This window comes from Rhineura floridana, chromosome 5, assembly GCF_030035675.1.
Source record: "Rhineura floridana isolate rRhiFlo1 chromosome 5, rRhiFlo1.hap2, whole genome shotgun sequence".
NCBI classification, from domain to species: domain Eukaryota; kingdom Metazoa; phylum Chordata; class Lepidosauria; order Squamata; family Rhineuridae; genus Rhineura; species Rhineura floridana.
This window is the reverse complement of record NC_084484.1, coordinates 43,726,829-43,748,809: the sequence shown is the minus strand read 5'-3', so window position 1 is coordinate 43,748,809 and position 21,981 is coordinate 43,726,829. Positions and strand designations below refer to the sequence as shown.

General features: G+C 39.9%; 3 protein-coding genes across 5 annotated transcripts in view; all 3 read right to left on the bottom strand.

The window, feature by feature from the left end:
• PCCA (propionyl-CoA carboxylase subunit alpha) overlaps positions 1-21,981 on the bottom strand; it is a 437,395-nt gene that overhangs the window by 377,182 nt on the left and 38,232 nt on the right. The window lies entirely within an intron of this gene.
• Positions 15,129-15,950, bottom strand: LOC133385807 (popeye domain-containing protein 2-like). The gene has a single exon (XM_061629377.1). The coding sequence runs from the start codon at positions 15,938-15,940 to the stop codon at positions 15,134-15,136; it is 807 nt and encodes a 268-aa protein (XP_061485361.1). The 5' UTR covers positions 15,941-15,950; the 3' UTR covers positions 15,129-15,133.
• On the bottom strand, positions 15,957-20,186 carry LOC133385724 (cytochrome c oxidase copper chaperone-like). Its single transcript, XM_061629315.1, has 2 exons — positions 20,160-20,186; positions 15,957-16,103 (listed from the first exon to the last, which is right to left on the bottom strand). Exons 1-2 carry the CDS (start codon positions 20,184-20,186, stop codon positions 15,957-15,959), a joined length of 174 nt encoding a protein of 57 aa, XP_061485299.1.

Here is a 21,981-nt window from a genome sequence, read left to right as displayed (position 1 = left end):
AAAAGTTTCCAGGTGGTCTGGTTCAACAGATATACACCAAAATGTCACTAGCTCCCCCCCCCCGGCAACTTCTCAACTTGTAGCTGGCTGCTCTAACCCCACCCTTTCATGTTTTTAGCCAATAAGTGAAGTCAGGGTTGTAAATGACAAGGGATTTGTTGACCTCCAGGCAATAGCAAGAACTCACTGCAAGGCCAGAAAATGGTTGTCTTCCTGCTTGTCTGAAAATCTCATTGTGTGCAGGTCAGGAGATGTAGAAAAAAAATCACAGCAGAATCTTGGTAGGCAATTGTTTACTGTAAACAATTTCAGTTATGATTATAATAAAAGTGTACATGCAGAGTTTTTTTAATTACTTGCAAAAATAGTGTATTATACATTTTATCTTTCAACTAATTTTTGAACAAAATTTAAAAAGTGTACATGCAGCTTATGATTACAATGTGTTATACTTTTCTAATTATGAAGAGTCAAACAAGCTTAAATTTTTCTGGAATGTTGAAGCAGGCAGTTTATTTGTCTAATTCATAGCCTGTTTTGAAAACCTTCCCAATAATTCTGTACTCACCTTTCTGGGAGTAAAGCTCCAACTCTAATCCAACATACCAGGTATAACCCCCACTGAATTCAATAGGACTTACTTTTGAGTAGACATGGTTAGGACTGTGCTGTAAATCAATGGGACGTTTGAGTGAATGTGGCAAAAGATTGTGTATGTGTTGTAAATCTCTCTCTCCCTCTCCGATCCTATTTTTTAAAGCAACTCTGCAGGGCTTACTTGAGTGTCGCTGCTTTTATTTGGTAGGAACAATTAAAAAATGTTCTGCAATGACAAGCTGGTTTTGACAATGAACTATTATATGGGGTGTATGTATTTTTACATCTCCAGTGGGTGTATATATGGAATCTTTCCAACAACCCTGTGAGGTAGGGCTGGAAACCAAGGCAGCTCACAAGAAATAAAGCCATTTAATATCCAATAACCATAAAACAAATATAAAAGTTGCAAAACAGCTTAAAGTGGCATGATTCTGAATTTTGGGTTGGGTGAGATGCGAAAGGAGAGTCTGGAGTTGTACAACGCACACAATGGGAACATGGAATGTGAGAAGCATGAACCAGGGAAAGTTAGAAATTGTCAAGCAACAAAAGGAACACATCAACATTACAATACTTGGCGTGAGCAAACTAAAATGGACGGGAATGGGACATTTTCAATCAGGCAACTACAAAATATTTTATGCAGGAAATGAGAAATTAAAAAGAAATGGGGTTGCTTTAATAGTGAGAAGTGATGTAGCAAGAGCAATTAGGAGCAACGCAAGGTCTGAGCAAGTTATATCAATGAGATTAAACGGGAAACCTATCAACATAAACCATCATCCAAGTCTATGCTCCAACGGCAAACACAAAGAAGAGGAATGGGAGAGATTTTACGCAGAAGTACAGGAAGAAATTGATCACACACCAAAACAAGATGTGCTGATAATCATGGGGGATTGGAATGCAAAAGTAGGGAACAGAGAAGAATTAGGAATTGTGGGGAAATGGGGCTTAGGAGACAGAAATGAAGCAGGAGAAAGACTGATTGAATTCTGTGAAGCCAATAATTTGTTTCTTGGGAACACATTTTTTGAGCAACCAAAAAGACGACTGTACACGTGGACATCACCAAATGGTCAACATAGGAATCAAATTGATTATATAATTGGTAGCAGGAGACAGAGAAGTTCCATACTTTCTGTGAAAACAAGACCAGGAGCAGACTGCGGTACAGATCATAAACTGGTCATATCGAAAATCAGAGTAGCGGTAAAGAAGACCAACAAAGCAATCATAATGACAAAATACAATTTAAATAACATCCCAGAAGCATATAAAGGTCAAATAAGGAACAGATTTGAGACTTTAAACTTAGCTGACAGAGAACCAGAAGAACTATGGAATGAAGTTAGAGACGTTATCAGGGAAGAATGCAAAAAGACAATATCTCTAGTTAAAAAGAAAGACCTCAATGGATGACTAAAGAAACTCTTAAAATGGTTCAAGAGAGAAGGAAACCAAAAGCACAAGGAGATAGAAATAAAAGGAAGATGGAAGCAATACACTGAAGAACGCTATAAAAGAGATGCCAGGATGACATATTCATTCACGGAGGAACCATATGATGAAGAACCAGAAATTTTTGAATGCGAGGTGAAAGCTGCTCTTAAAATACTTGGAAGAAACAAATCACCAGGAATAGATGGCATACCAATAGAGTTGCTACAAGCTACTGAGACTGAATCTGTCCAAATTTTGACAAAAATCTGTCAAGAAATATGGAAAACTAAACAATGGCCCACAGACTGGAAGCATTCAATATACACCCCAATTCCAAAGAAAGGGGATCCCAGGGAATGCAGTAATTATCAAACTATTGCCTTAATATCCCATGCAAGTAAAGTCATGCTCAAGATTCTACAACAAAGGCTCTTACCATATATGGACCGAGAAATGCCACACGTCTAAGCTGTATTTAGAAAGGGAAGAGGCACCACAGATCATATCGCACATACATTGGATAATGGAACGGACCAAGGAATTTCAGAAGAAAATCACCTTGTGCTTTATAGATTACAGCAAAGCCTTTGCCTGTTTAGATCATGAAAAACTATGGAATGCTTTAAAAGAAATGGGGGTGCCACAGGATCAAATTGTCCTGATGCACAACCTATACTCTGCACAAGAGGCTACTGTAAGGACAGAATATGGCGAAACTGATTGGTTCCCCATTGGAAAGGGTGTATTTTGTCACCCTTTTTGTTTAATCTATACGCAGAATATATCATACGGAAAGCAGGATTGGACCAAGATGAAGGAGGTGTGAAAATTGGAGGAAGAAATATCAATAATTTAAGATACGTAGACGATACCATACTACTTGCAGAAACCAGTAATGATTTGAAACGAATGCTGATGAAAGTTAAAGAGGAAAGCACAAAAGCAGGACTACAGCTGAACGTCAAAAACACTAAAGTAATGACAACAGATTTATGCAACTTTACAGTTAACAATGAGGACATTGAACTTGTCAAGGATTATCAATACTTCGGCACAGTCATTAACCAAAATGGAGACAATAGTCAAGAAATCAGAAGAAGGCTAGGACTGGGGAGGGCAGCTATGAGAGAACTAGAAAAGGTCCTCAGATGCAAAGATGTATCACTGAACACTAAAGTCAGGATCATTCAGACCATGGTATTTCCAATCTCTATGTAGGGATATGAAAGTTGGACAGTGAAAAAAGTGGATAAGAGAAAAATAAACTCATCTGAAATGTGGTGTTGGAGGAGAGCTTTGCAGATACCGTGGACTATGAAAAAGACAAATAATTGGGTGTTAGAACAAATTAAATCAGAACTATCACTAGAAGCTAAAATGATGAAACTAAGCTTATCATACTTTGGACACATCATGAGAAGACATGATTCATTAGAAAAGATAATAATGCCGGGAAAAACAGAAGGGAGTAGAAAAAGAGGAAGACCAAACAAGAGATGGATCGATTCCATAAAGGAAGCCACAGACCTGAACTTACAAGATCTGAACAGGGTGGTTCATGACAGATGCTCTTGGAGGTTGCTGATTCATAGGGTCGCCATAAGTCGTAGTCAACTTGGAGGCACATAACAACAATGAGTGGTTCCTTATCATTTGAGGTTGCAGTCCTGTGCACACTTCCATCTGAAGAAGCCCCATTGAATACAATGGGATTTGCTTTTGAGTAAAGATGCATAGGATTGCACTATAAATATCTTTACAGGTTGTGTAAATAATAAACATCTTTGACATGCATGCTTATATAAATTAAGTATCTGTTTTCACACTATTGTTGTACATTATTATTTCCTCTGCATTTTAACTGTGCCCTTCTTCCTTGGGGTGGTCATGGTCCCCCTGTTGTTTTCACCCTGATGGGCAGATTAGGACAAGAGAATGCTGTGTATTCATTCGTGAATTGAAAAGAACAATTTTAAAAGATATTTTTTTAAAACAATGGAAAGGCTGTAGCTCAGTGTGAGGTACTGGTGTTGCATCTTCAGGCAAAAAAAGGAGACAAGAAGAGTAAGGCACTTTTTGTCTTTTGGCACACTTGCCAAGTCAAAATACAAGACTTGGTAAGTGTGCCAAAATAACCTACTGAGCAGGCAGAAGTTTGGTGCTATAAAGGTAGTCAGTTTACTTTATTATTTAACACTTCCCACAGCCAAAGTAAATCACAAAATTACTCACAGAAAGGATAAAACATTAAAATACAATGTTTACGTTAAAATAAACTAAAACGTTAAAACTAAAATAAACTAAAATACAAAGTTAAACTAAAGACTACTGTGGACCTTCCTCTTTCAACAAGCCTTTTAAGTAGAGACCTTATTCCAGTCTGTCTGTTTTAGAATTGCTTTTTAAGATTTTTAAAAACATTTTAAAGATGTTTTGAGATGTTTTAAGACATTTTTAGTATTTTGTCCTTTGTTTGCTGCCCGGGCTCCTTTTGGGAGGAGAGAACGACAGATAGAAATTTAATGAATAAATAATAAATAAATAAAATATCAAAATACAAGCATCAAAGATATCAATAACACCATTAATATTAATACTAAAAGTGTTAATCAAGAATCACTTAAACACAAAAATATTCACCCCCATCCTCCACATAAATGAACATCAGCAAATAACCCCAGAAAGCCAGACCCTTGATCTTGACCAAATGCCTGGGAAGGTAAAACATCTTCACCTGGAACATTCCATAAGCAGGGGGCTACCAAAAGGACCATTCTCTAGATACCACCATCTGAGCATCTCTCATAAAACAAGTCCATGAGGGCCGTAAAATCATGCTACTTTAATCATATGTTGGCCATCGCTTAGGGAAACCAGTACAACCACTCAGCTCAGGGTTGTCAATTCAGGTTAGTATCAACATTTTTATAGAATTTTATAGAATTGAGTATGCTTTTTTATTATGGTGCTCATTAACTGTCCTGACCCTTGGAAAGGGGTTAAGTGAAATTCTGAAATTTAAGTGAAAACTACTCCCAAAACTTAAAATCCCTGCAAATCCAAATATTATTTTACAAAACATTGCCATTGTAGCTCTGGAAAAATGAGGCAAACATGTAGTGCCCACGCCTGGTGGCATACACACTTCTCACCTTGTTACTGCACGAGAAACAAAATCAGCTGCCTTCTTGACAGAGGCATCCATCTGCACTGTTTTGATATAGCCCTTTGTATACTTTAAATCAGAGGAAGGCAATGGTAAGTCACCTCTGAATAACGCTTACCATGAACACCCTACTCATAGGGTCGCCACAAGTTGGAATCGACTTGAAGGCAGTCCATTTCCATATCCATTCTTTAAATAGCTGAAGATGTCCATTTTGCAGATGCCACTTACCTGAATGCAAATGTCTAATTAAAAGTAAACACATAACATAGCACACAAATCCCTCAGGAGAGATGAGTGCCTAAGATCACCCACTGTCCCAGTTATGCAGAGTAGATCAGGCTTTTATATCTTCAGGTCTTAAGTTACTACTTTTGATGCTGCTGCAGGACACAGTCACACTCCACAGAGCCCTTTTGCTTGCACTTTTTCACTTTCCAGTTCATCTTCCAAAAATTGAATGCATCTGTGCTTTATGAATTATGCAGTTAGCCTGTTTTGAACATTAGCTGGGAGTTTGAGCATTTACACAAAGAAACCTCATCGAACTAGTCATTCTCTATGTTTTAGCTCAAATCGATATTACAGAACAATGAATGATGTTGCAGTGTGAAGTGGATTCACTCAATTGACCCAAACTGCATAATACAGCTCAGCAAGACAAACCACAATTAGCTTGTTCCATAAATGAGGGTAATGAGTCAAGGCTTTATAAGGTTGCTTCGTACTCTTTCACACACAAAGGCATAACGAAGTCTTGAATTAAAAATCAATTGAATGCAAATTATATCTGAATCCACTGTTTCAGCTGTTCACCAAGGAAGGAGGTGCTATTGCCTAGCCTTGTAAAGACAAGCAAATCTAAATCTAAATATATTTAGGCATAAAGCATACAGCACTATAGAAGTTTGAAATCAAAATACCTGGAAAGCTCAGCTCAGAATACAGAGGCATCTGCTTGAAGATGTGTCCATATGAAGAGACATGTAGCCTGGTGCCTAATCCTGATAGTTACGTTCTACCTCCACTGTCGGAGGAAGTATGCCTCAGGAATACCAGTTGCTGGGAATCACAAGTGGAGAGAGTATTATTGCACTCAGGTCCTGCTTGTGGGCTTCCCACAAGCCACAGTGAGAACAGGATGTGAAATTAGGTGGATCTTTGGACCGATCCAGCAGGGCTCTACTTATGTTCATGTTTGAGAGAATTCAAGCAGTGCCATCTGCGGGAGTAGCCCTGTGTAAAGAAATGTAGTGGTACAGGGTTTCCCTACTAAATGACAGAGGCTACAAGCTCTACACCAGCCTTTCCCAACCAGTGTGCCTCCAGATGTTGTTGGACCACAACTCCCATCAGCCTCAGCCAGCATTGCCAATGGTCAGGAAAGATGGGAATTGTGGTCCAACAACATCTGGAGGCACACTGGTTGGGAAAGGCTGCTCTACACTTTCCAAGTTTCCAAAAGGCTGCTCTGCATAGGTCCCATATGTACAAACACAATTAAAAATCCTACACTTGTCTACTCAGAATTAAGTCACATTGGGTTCAATTGGATTAACTTCTAGGTAAATGCACTTGAGATTAGAGCTCAAGTTTTTCTTAAGGCTCTAATTTAAGTTGGGAAAGAAGGGCAAAGGAATTAAAAGCCAAATGCTTTGCAGACAACATGGTTATGCGGCTGGGGTTTGAAGAGAGAGATGTGGTATTCTGGGGTGCATAGAGTGTCATCGTAATTAGTGATATAGTGAGTTTTCTGTGCACTACTACATTTCTCTCTTGCCTTTTCTCTTTTCAAACCCTACCACCCTAACCATGTGTGCTTACTGAAAAATGCTCTCATTGAAGGACCTGGTTCACAGTCTCTGCGCCTTAACCCAGAATAGGTTAAGGGCCAGAATGGATGCTCAGGGACCAACTATGGCCATGAATGAGCTTGCATAGCTTTGCCTACTGCACCAGTTGTGCCACAGGAACATAGAGTAGCCTACTGGATCTGGCCAATGGCCCATCTAGTCCAGCATCCTATTCTCACAGTGGCCAACCAGATGCCTATAGGAAGCCCACAAGCGGGACCTAAGTACAAGAGCGCTCTCCCCTCCTGTAGTTTCCAGGAACTTGTATTCAGAAGCATACTGCTTCTGACAGTGGAGGTAGAACATAGTTATCGTGGCTAATAGCAATTGATAGCGTTATCCTCCATGAATTTGTCTAATCCTCTTTTAAAGCCACCCAAGTTGGTGGCCATCACTGCCTCTTACAGGAGTGAATTTCATAGTTTTTGAAGGGTGCATCTGTACAAGAATTGCCACTCTTCCCTTTAAAATATACTGAACCAGGAGCAGGAGCAGGCCCTGCTCCTAAATATTTTAAAAGGTAACAGTGGCAATGGGAATTTCTTCAAACCCTCAGATTCCAGTATCAGTTCAATAATGTATTCAATTACATACAAAAAAGGTAGAGGAGCAATAATACTCACTATAGACATTAGATTTTTCAAGAAAGTATACTTTAAAGTTATCCTCCTAATGGGAAACTGAAAACACTTCCTATTGGCTGACAGGAGTATGACATCATGGTTTACCTTCCCCTACTACTGCTGACCAATTTCCACCTTATTCAATTGGATTTTCACTCTTTCCCCTCCCCTTTCTTTGACAGCTCAGCTGTCAGCTGCCAGAATTCTGGGATCTATCAGGCTCTCCAGATATATACTGTAGGGGCTTTCTCTCCAGCCATGTGTCTTCTGCTTTTCCTGATCAATCTGCTGCCACATTTTTCAGGCCACAAAATCCTTGTCTTGACATAGTAGGCCTTTTGAGGATATGAAGCTTGCAGCCATTATTTCACTAAGGGATGAAGGGCACTGAGGATCTCTCTCTCCCCCCCCATCTCTAGGAAACCATGGTTTGGAGGGAAGACAGCAGAAGGAAAAGTATATTATCTTTCTCCACAAGCAACTTACTTTATGTTCTTGTCCAGTACCTGCTTTCTAATATTTGAGATACTTTAAATAGTTCTTAACTTTGATGAATTGAAAGTCCAGATCAGTTGAACTTTGAATGAGTCCCAACTCTCCAAGGCATTTATATTATATACCCATTAAGTAATCATCAACAAAACAGGCTGAAGAACAGGTTTTAGGTACAAGTTGTTTTTATTTATTTAAAATTTATATACTGCCTTTTATCAAAGATTTCAAGGCAGTCTATTAAAAATAAAACACACACAAAACAATCAGAAGATAAATGTGCAATTAGAAGTTATAAGAGATTAAAATAGAAAAAAGGTTTTAAAGCGCCTGTTGAGTTAAAAAAGAACAAAAAAAGGTTTTGCATGGATTCTAAAAGAAAGCAAAGTTGGTATCAAGCATATCTCCCTGCAGAGGCTATTCCACAGCTAGGGGCACCACTACCAAAAAAAAAAGCCCTCTCCCTTGCTGGAACACACCTCGCGTCTGATGGAGATAGTATTTGGAGAAGGGCATCACGATCTGGTATGAGGAGAGGAGGTGCTCCTTCTAGTACTTGGGTACCAAGTTGTTAGGGCTTGAAAGGGTATGCATCAGCACTCTGAATTGGGCCCAGAAATGAATAGGCAGCCAGTGAAGTTACAATCTGTGTGAGTAATTCCAGTCAAAACTGTGGAGCTTGCATTCTGCACTAACACTTCCAAACCATTTTCAGTGGTAGCACTGCAATAACCCAGAAGGGATGTTACCATAAGATTATCATCATCATCTCCTACGTTTATACACCACTTACTATCTATAGATCTCTAAGTATATAAATCTTGATGTTAGTCTGGGCACTATTATCCATGCTAATCTCTGTCTAGATGGAAGATTCAGGACAGACAAAAGAAAGTACTTCTTCACACAGCACATAGTTAAACTATGGATTTGCTCTCACAAGAGGCCATGATGGACACCAACTTAGATGACTTTAAAAGAGGATGAGAAAAATTCATAGAGAATAAGGCTATCATTAGCTATTAGCCATGATGGCTACGCTTTGCCTCTATATTGAGAGGCAGTATGCTTCTGCATACCAGTTGCTAAAAACCACAGGAGAAGAGAGTGCTCTTGCACTCAAGTCCTGCTTGCAGGCTTCCTACAGGCATCTGATTAGACACTATGTGAACAGGATCCTGGACTAGATGAGTCACTGGTCTGATCCAGCAGGTTCTTGCTGTGCCAGTTGTGTGTCCATTTTAAACTGAAAGCAAAATAATTGTAGCCAGTAGAAACCTCCACATCAGTAAGCACACACCCTTATTTTTTAAAAAAATCAACTTTGGCATCATTTAATTGGACAGGCTAAACTTGTGAGTTTAATAAGTACTATTTAGTAAAAATTGCATTTTCACTTCAGTTTCACAGATCATGTGCAGATTTTATGCCCCCTTAGCACACATGCATGCATGTGGATGTATATCACAACTAAAGTAAACAATTTCCTCTAGTCCAGTCTCTTTTTTGTTTAGGATGTGTTCATACAAGTAGTTTAAGGGGGAGTAGCCCCATTGTTCTTGGACATGTGCTCATGTGGGTTAAAATGTGAACCAGAAAATCATAAATATAGTCAAGAAGCATTTACTGCAATCAAGGAGCACTTTCTCAGCCACTGCAGTCATAGAAATATTTGCCAGGCAAGTTAAATCATCCCATTCCCACATTGTTATCCATGCAAACATATGCCAAAAGAACTATAGAGCTGCACATGCATAACTTGTGCAAACCTTATTTCCCAGAGAACAAGCCAAAACAGCAGAAAAACTGAGGGAAGACTTACAAAGGTATGAGCACAGAAACATTGTGTACTGTAGATATGACCATACTTTTAGTACTGCACACATGTTGGTTCTAACTAAATCCTCTTTCCTGTTAACAATTAATTTTTTTCTGCCTGCTAAATAAAGTCATATTCCCTGCTGATGGCAAATGATTGGTTTACTTACAACTCCAGGGGTTTAGCTATCAGTCCCTTTAAGAAGCTCTGACAGTTTAACCTGCTGGGCTCACAGCACCCATGGGATGGTCTTACTTGTAGTTTTACTTCTGATGCTGCTGACCAATAATACTAACTCCATAGATAATGGATTTCAATAACAACCTCCTACAGGTTTAACACTTTTGTGTAGCGTCCATGATACTGCTTTAATTAAGTTAATACATGAAGGTCACAGTTTGGTAGGAAGTTTTTAATAAATTTGGCAGTGCTTACAATAATAAAAAAGTGTGTGCTCATCTGTACAGCAACTCCAAGATAAGTTTACCTACAGAAATAATCCTGTATGCTTGTGGATTTATGGAATGTTTCAATTTCTTTTAAAAGGTAAACTCAGTTTATTACTTCTGCTTCCTAGAAACTTGCACATTTCTAACAGATACTTTCATGACAGATATGAAATGTATGGTTCTGCCATGCTGGGCACAAATTGGGTTTACCTGGTCCATGAAGTATACCACCACACAGAGAGGTTTTTTTTTCCATGCAAGGTTTGCCTTGACTTCAGATGTGAAGTGTTAATATTAAACAACTTGCAGGAACACAAATGAAACACAAACTACTTTCCATTTTAAAGAAGTAATTCATAATACAGAAGGCAGCCATTTGTTTTGTTAAGGTGATAACCTTACCTTAATTTTAAAGAGGGCCTCAAATGGTCACATTTTTTCTTGGACAATGCACCTTCAGAGAATGTATGTACTCAAAAGGCATAGCTTTTTGTTTAGTATGTTACCTGCAACCTTATTGGCAGAACTAAATAGAGAAGACATTTCCCCCCCTTACAATCCAAAACCTTGACAGACAGTATAGGGTAGTAAAAAACCAGCATGGGAGCTATTTAATATACTTCTTGATTAACTCGTTGCCTGTCCACTTCTCCCACAGACATGTACTAACATGTCATAATCGTCATAATTCCCACCATTCCCACAGCTAACACACAAGCTCCTTGATTAGGGCACAACTCCCAGATGAGCGACTGCTAATGCTAAATAATTCCCTTCAGTCTCCTGCTACTATACCACAGGCTCCCAATTAAATATAATGTCACTGATTAGCCATATTAGACTGGACAAATTTCTGCCAGGGATTCTATTCTACTTATTTTCACCAAAAAAAAGTGGGGAGCAACAGTAAAAAAATACAACAAGGTGGTTTATCTAATCAGTCATATAAGGATCTGACAATAAAATTAAACAATGGTAACATACCATTGGAAGAAACAAAGCTCTCCTTAAAAAATCATTTGTTTGAATTAGTGTGTTTGTTTATAAAGCCTCATCAACTGGCACATTTGAAAGTTTTATATGCTATTAATAGGTTTAACACACTAAACCAATGAACACTAAATCTGTCTGATCCATAACACATGTACCCACTTTTTCAATAATTCCTCTCACACACAAATTTTCTCAAAGTCAAATAATCTGGGCCCTGTTCACATTACATTTAATGAGTGTATAGTCTGTGTACCTGGGTACACAAGGAGTTGAGCTGTATACTTGTGCAAATATTCACATATAACATTCAACAAGTGTACAGTCTCTGTTATATACAGTAGGGGCCCGCTTTTCGGCGTTCTGCTAATACAGCGGCGCCAGCAGGGCGATCAGCTGTAGTGTGGGGAGCTCCAGCAGGGCGATCAGCTGTAGTGTGGGGAGCTCCAGCAGGGCAATCAGCTGTAGCGTGGGGAGCTCCAGCCGCTGCGCTCCAGCTGACAGCTATAACGTGGGGAGCTCATGCGCTACAGCTAATCGCTGGAGCTCCCCGCGCTACAGCTGTATTGCCTGGATTGCCTGGTGTGCGTTTCTGAGTGTGTATTATATAATAAAGTAGGGCCCCACTTTCCAGCAGTTTTCACTTTTCGGCAGGGGTCTGGAATGTAACCCGCCTACTGTACACATCTGCTACCAGGAAAAGAAAATGGCTTCAATTACACTTATTAAATGCACCATTGAAGCAATTCCCTTTTACTGGCAACAAGGCAAGGCATACTGGGTCTGGTATACCTCCTGAAACTGTTTCTGTCGAGACTTACATTCAATAGAAAGAATTTTGGCAGAAAGAGGAATGTAGTTTTACTCTTTTCATTTTTCCTGCAGATTAAGTTTTTAAAATTAACACACCAATTTTTAAAAAGAAAATACCAACTTCTGTAACTATCATAATTATAGCTATTAAAATATTGCATTTTTCATTGCCTGTCATTCTTTAAGTATGTATGGTTTTCTTTGATGAAAGCTTTCATGCAACAATCCTATACATGTCTACTGAGATGTAAGATCTATAGAGTTCAATAGGACTTTCTCATAGATTAATCTGCGTAAGTGCAGACCTAAATATATTATACAGCCACAAGAGTGGCTGTATACTATAGCCAGCGGGGATTTTTCACATTCCGCAATGTTAAATTGAAAATACCCCCCTTCCCATTCTGATGCTTCCCATAAAATCATTTCAAAACAAAACCTTACAAAACTTATAGCCCTGAACTCAGAAACGCTTGCTTAACAACCCTCTCAATTTTCATGGCGATACGCAAAACAGTCAGAGAGAATAGACAGTTCAAAGTGTAAAAAGGGGGAGGGAACCCAGAGTCCTTTTGGACTTTTTCCTCTGAGAGTTCTCATAATCTGTTGAAATTCATTAAAAATCAGCCATGTTCACAGTGTACCTGTAATCCTAATACTGACCTTGCCCCATATTATTATTATTATTATTATTATTATTATTATTATTATTATTATTATTATTATTATCATCATCATCATCATCTTCATCTTCATCATCATCATCTTTATTTATATCCTGCTCTTTTTCCAAACTGGAACTCAAGGCAGCTTCCAGATAAAAGTAAGTACATATCGTTAAGAACATATAAACATATAAAAATCAGCATTAAAACAGAATTAAACTATTAAGATGTTGAAACCAATTAGCCATACGCTTAAAATAATGACACCCAGTTTAAGAGCATACAAGTAAAACAATAACATTCTCTGATCTTCATCTTCTGCAGTTTAAAACTTAAAAAAATGCCTGGCTGATTTTTAATTAATTTAAGAAATTTTGGCTGGGACCCTATGATAAGCCCAGGCATGCTCAGTAAGAACCAACTGTCGGTGTTCTAAAAGCCAGACTCACAGCTGCTGGGCTTGCCTAATCAGGGGGCCATACCCACACCAGTCTTTGATTTCACTTGAGACAGTCATGGCTTCCCTTAGAGAATCCTGGGAAGTGTAGTTTGTGAAGGGTGTTGAGAGGAGACTCCTGTTCCACTGAGAAAGCTTCAGTGGCCAGACTGGTTTAACAGTCAGCTACTCTGATTCAAGTCTGCGAGGGAAACAGGGCATCTCCTAGCAACTCTCAGCACCCTTCACTAACTACACTTCCCAGGATTCTTTGAGAGAAGTCATGACTCTCCAAAGTGAAATAAAGGGCTGGTGTGGATGTGGCGAGCGGCAGCTTTGGTTTAAATTTGGGTGGGAGGCTACATGTACCTGCTGTAGAATAAAAAGGTGGGGGAAAGGCTGAAAAACAGTGATACTGTTCACAATGTTTTCCTTTTGGAAAGGAAAGGGGCTTCCCCTCTGCCCAGTGCCCACCCACCCAATCTACTCCGCTCCCCTCCCTGCCCCTCCCCCAGGTCAGTGTTCGATTACGACCTGGGAGACCAGGGTTCAAATCCCCACACAGCCATGAAGCACACTGGGTGACCCTGGGCCAGTCACTGCCTCTCAGCCTCAGAGGAAGGCAATGGTAAAACCACCTCTGAATACCTCTGAGCATATGGTAAGCGATGGCAACACCTGCAACCAGCCCAAATAATAGAAAGAAGACATGTGCTGTGCTGATTTTGTTTTAGCAGGGAGGGAGCAACATTATTAAGACAGCTGATATAGTTCAGATGGTCACTTTAAATATGTCTAATTTACTTTGCAATTTTAGTGAAGTTTCCTATAGGAAATCATTTTCTTTTGATTCTGTTTCTGTGAAGATGTGAAGTACAGCAACACTTTGCAAAATTTACACTAAAAAAACTCCAAATATAATTGTGGGATTATTTATTTATTTATTACATTTGTATACTGCCCCATAGCCAAAGCTCTCCGGACAGTTCACAACAAATAATAGCACTAACTTCTGCAGAATAGTCTCCAGTGGACCTCAGGAGTGTCTCAATTTGCACAAGATGAAATAGTGGGAGGTGAAATATATTCTAGCAAAATTCTCTCTATGTTTTTAATTGACCGTTCCCACCCTGCCTTAAAGAAAGTGGTTTAAACATAGCAGGCTGAAAACATGCATCCTCTTTTTTCCAACAGCTAGAGTCATTGCTGAAGTAGCAACATATTGTGATCAGTCTGATTTTTCATCAAACTGCAGTTTCAGATTCAACTTTTAATGCACCCAAAATAGAAACAGAACATAACCTCCAATTTGAAACACAAAAGGCTGTCTTCACCATCATATGACATTGACCAATAAATTTGACACACAGGTAAATAAGATTTTCTAGTTTAGATTCTCTGTAGAAACATTAGTAACACAGGAAAGAAGCAAAGTAAGAAGAACATCAACAAACATACAAAAATATAATTATCTATCTTTGGAGATGGCAGGTGTTGCCACCACTCACCATATGCTCAGAGGCATGTTCTAAGATGTTTAATGCACTTAATAGCAAAACCATACAGGCAAGTGTTCAAAAATACAGACACTCAGAAATAGCTGGTGCCACAGCAGATCAACAATTTGTGGGAAGTGCTCTACCATCACACTTCAGTCTCATGCATGCACTTCACGTGTGCCATGCTGGTGCCTGTTTTATATACATGTGGTGACACACAAGTAAAGAGCACCATTCTGATCAGTCATGAGTGACCATATGGTGATGTGAGTCCAATCTCTTTCTCTAGAGTTCTGGGGTCTGAGTAGGAGCCAGAGGGGCTCGTCCTTTTGCAAGGGCCTGATGATTAATCTTCAGGTAGCTTCCAGAAGCAGACAGGCCACTGTCAGGCCGAGGTATCCTGGGATGGGCAGGAGGGACAGGAAGAGACCCAGTGCAAGGGGCCACAGGAGCTGTCTGGACAAATGTGGGTGAATGGCCTAATTGGGCTGTTGGCTCTTCACATTCCTCTGGTTCTTTCTCCACCTCCACGTCTGAAGAGGCAGGTCCCAGGACATGATAGAGGCTGGGAAGACGGATGTCAAATCGCAGGCCAAATTTTGCAAAAAGCTTTTCATTTAGGGCATACAGTTTCTCTGAGATATCAAAGCCAAGGAGGACTGAGAACAGGCGGGCAATATAGCGCTCTTTTGCCAGAAGCAAGTAGAGCTTCTTCCTTTGCCAAGTGATGAAACTGCAGTCAGTCTCTGCTGTCAGTGTCACCTGAAATATTCCCTCTTCAGAAGATCGAAGCGATTCCCACTCAGGAGAATCCAGGAACTGATACGGGAAGACATAATGTAGAAATTGTCCATCCTGGCTTACTGTAACCCTGCCAGACAGTAAGAATGACGGCCAATCAATTGATGTCTTCCCTTCCACAGCATAGGTCTGGTCTCTGGCCAATGGCAGAACCCTTTCCTCACAGCACTTGACAATTTCTTTGAAGACCTGGTGTGGCACTTGCAGGGGCTGGCAAAGTTGTTTGTAGAGCAAGTCAAATTCTTCAGGAAAGGTGTCTTTATGGAGCTGGTAAACTAGGTGAGCAAGCATTCAGATATGTGGTTCTTCATATCTTAAAACCCAAGGCTCTCATGCACTCCTTGTGGGCCTCAATAAGAGTACCACAATGTTCTTCTCCTTTTTCGATTATGCAGGCATCACGCACCCGCTTCGTCTCCGGACAGGCACAGCATGGCTTGAGGGAAGGCAGCTGCTTCTCTCAGAGGCATGTTACCAAATTCTTCCAAGCTACACAGCAAGTGGATTGGACTGTGAAAGACCAACCCAAATGGTGTTTGCATTTTGACAAATTTGTAGGGCAGTCCAGTATCTCAAGAGAGGAGGTCAGGTCTCCTGCTCTCCTTGTGCATTCACTATAGCTGCGCAATTTCCCTGCTTTTTAAAGTTTGGTAGAAATATCTGTGGGCTCTAGGTATGTTCTTAAACCACAAGGTTTTTTGCCTATTAGTGAACTGAGTGTTTACATATGAAAATATTTTGAGGAGGAGGGAGCTGCAAAAAAAACAAGCTGCTTAAAAGAGTGTGAACTGAAGTGATTCTTCCAACATGGTACACCTGATTCTTTCTTGAGGATATCTTGCGTTTTAATACACAGAACTTCACTCAAAATATAAATGTGGGGAAGATGGTTTATCAGTTGGGCTTTCAAGCCTGCTGCTCCCACTGTAACATACTCTGTCCCCCGGAAAGCCTTTTCTGGTATTTGGCCTTTTCTGGTTTTTCTGTGGAAATGTTTGCAGCTCAGTATCAAAAAGTGATCATCAGTATCTCTTTTTATGAGATATGTCACAACATTTAGCTTTTGGACAGCACTTTAAATGCAGGGTGGGCATAAAGTAGGTCAATATGTATTGCCATATCTCAGGGTGACTTTAAGATCAGCGAGGATTGCAGATCCGTTTCACAATGAAAATAAGGAAATGACCCTCTCCCCATCATACTGCTGAAAAGAAGAAAGCTGGGAGTTTGTAATCAGGAGTGGATTTTTGTGTGGAAATACTGTGAGCTCAGTTCAACTCTGGAACTCAAAACAAATCCCTGGGCTAAGAGTAATTTAATTCCAAGTGTATATATTTTGTGGTTTGCTCTTGTTGGTGGATCTTGGGTTTTATGTAATAATAATAATTTTTAACAAACACCAAAAACCTGAAGTCTAACCATCCTTATCTAGAGTATTACAACCTTACAAGGCAGGTCTGTGTTACCATAAAACCATGTGATACAGTTGCTTCTAGCAGTTTCTAATGGAGGCAGGTATTATCACTGGTGGACCATCAAGTGTGACCAATTTTGATGTATGACACTTGACGCAGAAGGGTAGAGCTGCACAGAGATGAGCAAATCCACAATTGTTTTCTTCTCAGTTTCTGGGTACACAATAGAAAGACAACAGTGTTTTTTTTAGAATGCCTTCTTTGGCAATGTTTTGAAAAGTCTTACCTGTGCCACTGTAGTTTCATTCTTGCAAGCACTCCTTTGAACCATGCTACAACAACCCTGCAAGGTAGGCCTGTGTCCATACAAATGATTTTTGCAGGGGTGGCCAGAAAGTAGATTGCAATCTATTGGTAGATCCCTGGAAGATTTGTAGTCAATTGGCAAGAGCTTCTGGCTTCCAGTTGTTTAACAAAAGGACACAGACCCGTTTGGAAATTTGACAACTGAAATTAAGAGTGCTTGTAGAAACTAAGAATAGATCTGTGTGTGAAAAGACTGTGAGCTCATCTTAGTTCTGATAATGCTGTGCTCAGCCACTTCTCAGAGACACCATGTTTTTTCATACTAGACGAATGTCTTTTGCAGCTGGCTTTAGTTGGTGGCTCTTGGGGTTCTAGTAAAACACAGGGTAGATCCCAGACTCTGCAACAGCAGTGCTCTCCAAGTGATGGCAGCACAGCCATTCACTGAATGGGGATGGGGCAAGGTTCCTGCCAGTTGAGGTTGATGGCACTGCCATTCTGCAGCAGGTGGGCACACAGCTGCAGGCTGCTGCTGCCTTCCACCAAAGTACCCCCTACCTTGTCATCTCAGTACCACTACCTTTCTGGGGGGGCCCCATGTGTCACTGCTGACCTATGCCATCAAATTATTGGAAGAGTATCGGCTATATTTCTCTCTCTTGACCTTTAGGAGGAAATGTAAACAGCACAACAGAATTCACATAAGTATTGATTTCAACAGCTTTCAACCAAGGAAAAAAGTATCGTGGATAATTTGTATCATGATTTATAGAGGTATTGTTGTGTGGAGGTTCTGCAAAACCATTACAGTGCAGTGATAGGACTGTTGGGCTAGGGCCTGGGAGACCTGGGTTCAAATCCTCATTCAGCCATGAAACTCACTGGGTGACTTTTGGGCTAGTCACCTTCTCGGCCTAAACAACCCCATAGGGTTATTCTGAGGATATACTGGAGAACTGCAGGACTAGATATGCCACACTGAACTCTTCGCAGGAAAGGTGAGATATAAAGGAAATAAGGCATTAAATAAAATTAAGGCTACAATCCTATGCACATTTACTTGAGAGTGAGCTCCACTGAACAGTGAAGGTTACTTTTGAGTAAACCTGCTTGGGATTATGTTAAGACACAAGGGATAACTATTACCCAAAGTTTCTATTATTTATTGATAGCTATCATTTCTGAGCAATGTGTTACCTAGCCATTAAGTTATTTTATTATTGCAGTCGTGACTGCAGCTATTATTCATAACATACCACAGGGTTTGGAGCAAGTTTAAAGCAGACTTTTTGGATCTATTTGTGGCATAATCCTGAAGAGCTGCTGTGCTACTCCGTAACAAGCAACAGCAAGAGTTGCATGATGACACACTGAACATTTAACAGACTTATTATAAATATTGTAATATTTATTAATAAATCACCTAGTATTTAAAGGAAAATTGAATTTAGGTGTTAAAGGTTGCAATTCTATGTTCACTTTCACTTCAGGAGTAGGCCCCATTAAACTCAGTGCAACTTACTTCTGAGTAGGCATGGTTAGGATTGCACTGTGACTTCAGATTCCTAGTCTTTCTCCCCACCCCCTTTACTAGATTACTGGTACATCCTTCCAAATTCTCTCAAGATAGCAATTTTAACTTGTCTGTGCCCACAGGGGCCACACAAGCTCTGCTTCAGAGTCTTAGGGTCCCCCCCCAGTTTTTCTCTCTTCATTACCTCTCCGCTGTCCTTTCTCCTCTTCCTACATTCCGCTCAAAGTGATGCTGTAATCCTATCCCAACCCCACTTACCTGGGAGTAAGTCCCATTGAGCTCAGTGGGATTTACATCTGATTAAACATGGCTAAGATTGTACTGTGAGTAGACACATAGCCAAACTCTCTCCCCTTCCTTTCTCTGCCCCTCCCAAGCAGTTTCTTCTACGGGGCTGGAATCCCAACCCTTCTTACCTGGGACTAAGTCCCGCTGAACTGAGCAGGCATGGTTAGGATTGCACTATGAATGTAAACCAAACTTAATTTGTTTAAAGAACTAACAATTGAGATAGTCCATGCCTGACTCTAGCTTCCCTGACTGGAATCACTTCTTTTTTTAGGCAATCCTAACTCCACTTACCTGGTAGTAAAACCCACTGAACTCAATGGGACTTACTTCTGAGTAGACTTTTTAAAGAATTGCAGTGAGAGACCTCCAAAGCTTCCTCTCCCCCCATTTTTTGCCTCCTTCCTTCCCTGAAGCTCATTCATTGCCAGCACACAGGAGCTCTGCTTCAGGCTGGTCTCCCTTCCCTCTTTCTTGCCTTGCCTCCATTTTAGCCTTATTCCTCTTTCCAGCTCAGTGACTCCAGCAATGGACATTTCCTGAGCTCATTTCTGACTGGCAGCAGCTGCTGCTGCTAGAACAAAGCCTCAGGCTCTCCCCAGGGAGGAAAACTAATTGTTCACGATCAACTCCATGTGGACAGCATGCAGGGAGGGTCAACACGTGAACAAAAGCCCTCTTTCTTCAGTGGACCAGTACAAGTGATGATTTCTCGAATCACCACTTGTAGACTCTTTCTCAAGAGCAGCTGAACCCAGGTAACATGTGAATACCCCTCTGGTTACTGGGCTTCCTCAGTGAAAAGAGAGAGAGAGAGAGAGAGAGAGAGAGATACACATTGAAGAAATCAATGGCCAAACAAAAACAACTATTTTCTTAGCCAGAGAGCATCTCTCTGTTTATTTCCTTCATTATGTCAAATTCTCTTCTTCTACAGGGGTATGACTGTAATCTTATTCACACTTACTTGGAAATAAGTCCCAGTGAACTCCATGGTTCTTATTTCCCAGTAGACATACATAGAATTACACTGTAAATCTTTTTTACGGGAAGTAGGGCTATGCCAATTTCTTATATCACATAAAACATATTGAGCAGCCAACTAATCCACCCCTTAACATGTTGTTCTCTCTGGTAAATAGAAAAGCTACACAGCGAGCATATACACTTTTTAACTTTTTTATAGAAAACATTAACAGTTAGTTGTTTGTATCATAACAAAGTCCAACCACTAAGCACTGCTTTTAATTAGTTACCAAAGTTCAGTTTTCTACATTCAAGAGCTTATTACACTGAAACGTCTATAACCATACATACAAATCTTTATTGCAGGGCCATAGGCCAACACAAGTATACAATGTTTCTACAGTAACAACTTTAAAATTATTCAAGTACAGCACGCATGTGAATTAATAAAGATCACTTTTTCATAAAAACGTATAATAATTTATTTATTTTGCTTAGAAGATAATCCTGAAATAAATTTTGTTCTCAATTTCTGAGCTGCTAGAGCAAATAAAGCTACCTTAGAAGTTACTTGAAAATTTTTGTCTGACATTAAAACAACTATTTTATCAGCATCCGATAACATCCCATCTGTATCCAGCCAATTCTGCAAAAGGTGCAGCCTAAGACTCTGATAGATAGGGCAGTAAAGCAAAACATGTGAGAGATCTTCCTCCTCATTAGAATCACAGACACACTTTCTCTGGTTTTTAGGAACATTGGTCATTCTGTCCGATCTATCAGCATTAGGGATCGTAAAAAAGCGAAAAGCCGTAAAAGCATGTCTTAAATTAATATGCAATGGCTGCAAGAGATAATGAGCACAAGTAGAGTCGGTTTTAAATCTCCAATACCAAGGGGCTACATGAGTGCTAAGTAAGGTAAGTCAATCTAAATATTTACAATGATTAAAAATAACCTCTCTGAGCATTTTATTTGACCCTATGTTATAAAATTGCTGAGTGGTGAGATGGTAACGATGCAATAATTCATCTATTCTATTAACCCAAATTTTATTTGGAAAAGGATGGCCTAAGCAACAGTTTAATAGATCCTTGCCTTGTTTAAATGCAAGAGTCCTCACAAATCTCAAAAAAGCTAGGTGTATGTGAGCACATAATGGAGCAGTTCCAGTCTCCGCCCGGAGCATAGATGCAGGAGTTCCTGGGGGAAGAAACAACAAGCGCCTGAGGAAATTTGTCTGAATGGTCTCTAAAGCTAAGATTGTTGTAGCTTCCCACCCCCAGATTGGTGCAGCATATAAAACCTGCGAGATTACTTTCGCCTCAAATATTTTTAGGCCTGGTGAAATCAGATTGCCCCCATCGGAGCGATAAAATTTAAAAATTGTCCCCACCATTTTTATCGCTGATTGTCTGATAGTTTGGACATGAAATTTCCAAGAGAGGGTGTCCGAAAAGGTCACCCCCAAATATTTAAATATTCTACACTGTTCTAATTGCTGGTTTGCCGCCGACCATCGATGACTTGCAGGCCTTTTACCAAAAACCATGATTTTTGTCTTCTTATAATTTATATTCAACCTGTCTGCTATGCAGAGTTCCTGTAATCTTTTTATCATCCTTCTCAGGCCAATAGGGGCCAGAGAAAGTAAAACCATATCATCTGCATAGAATAATGTAGATACTTTCCTTTGCCCAAAAGATGGGGGAAAGTATTGATGATCGGATAATTCTGAAATTATTTTATTTACAAAAAGGTTAAATAAAAGAAGGAAGTATCAGCATTATTTGCAACAACCATGAAGTTTCAAGCAGCACACA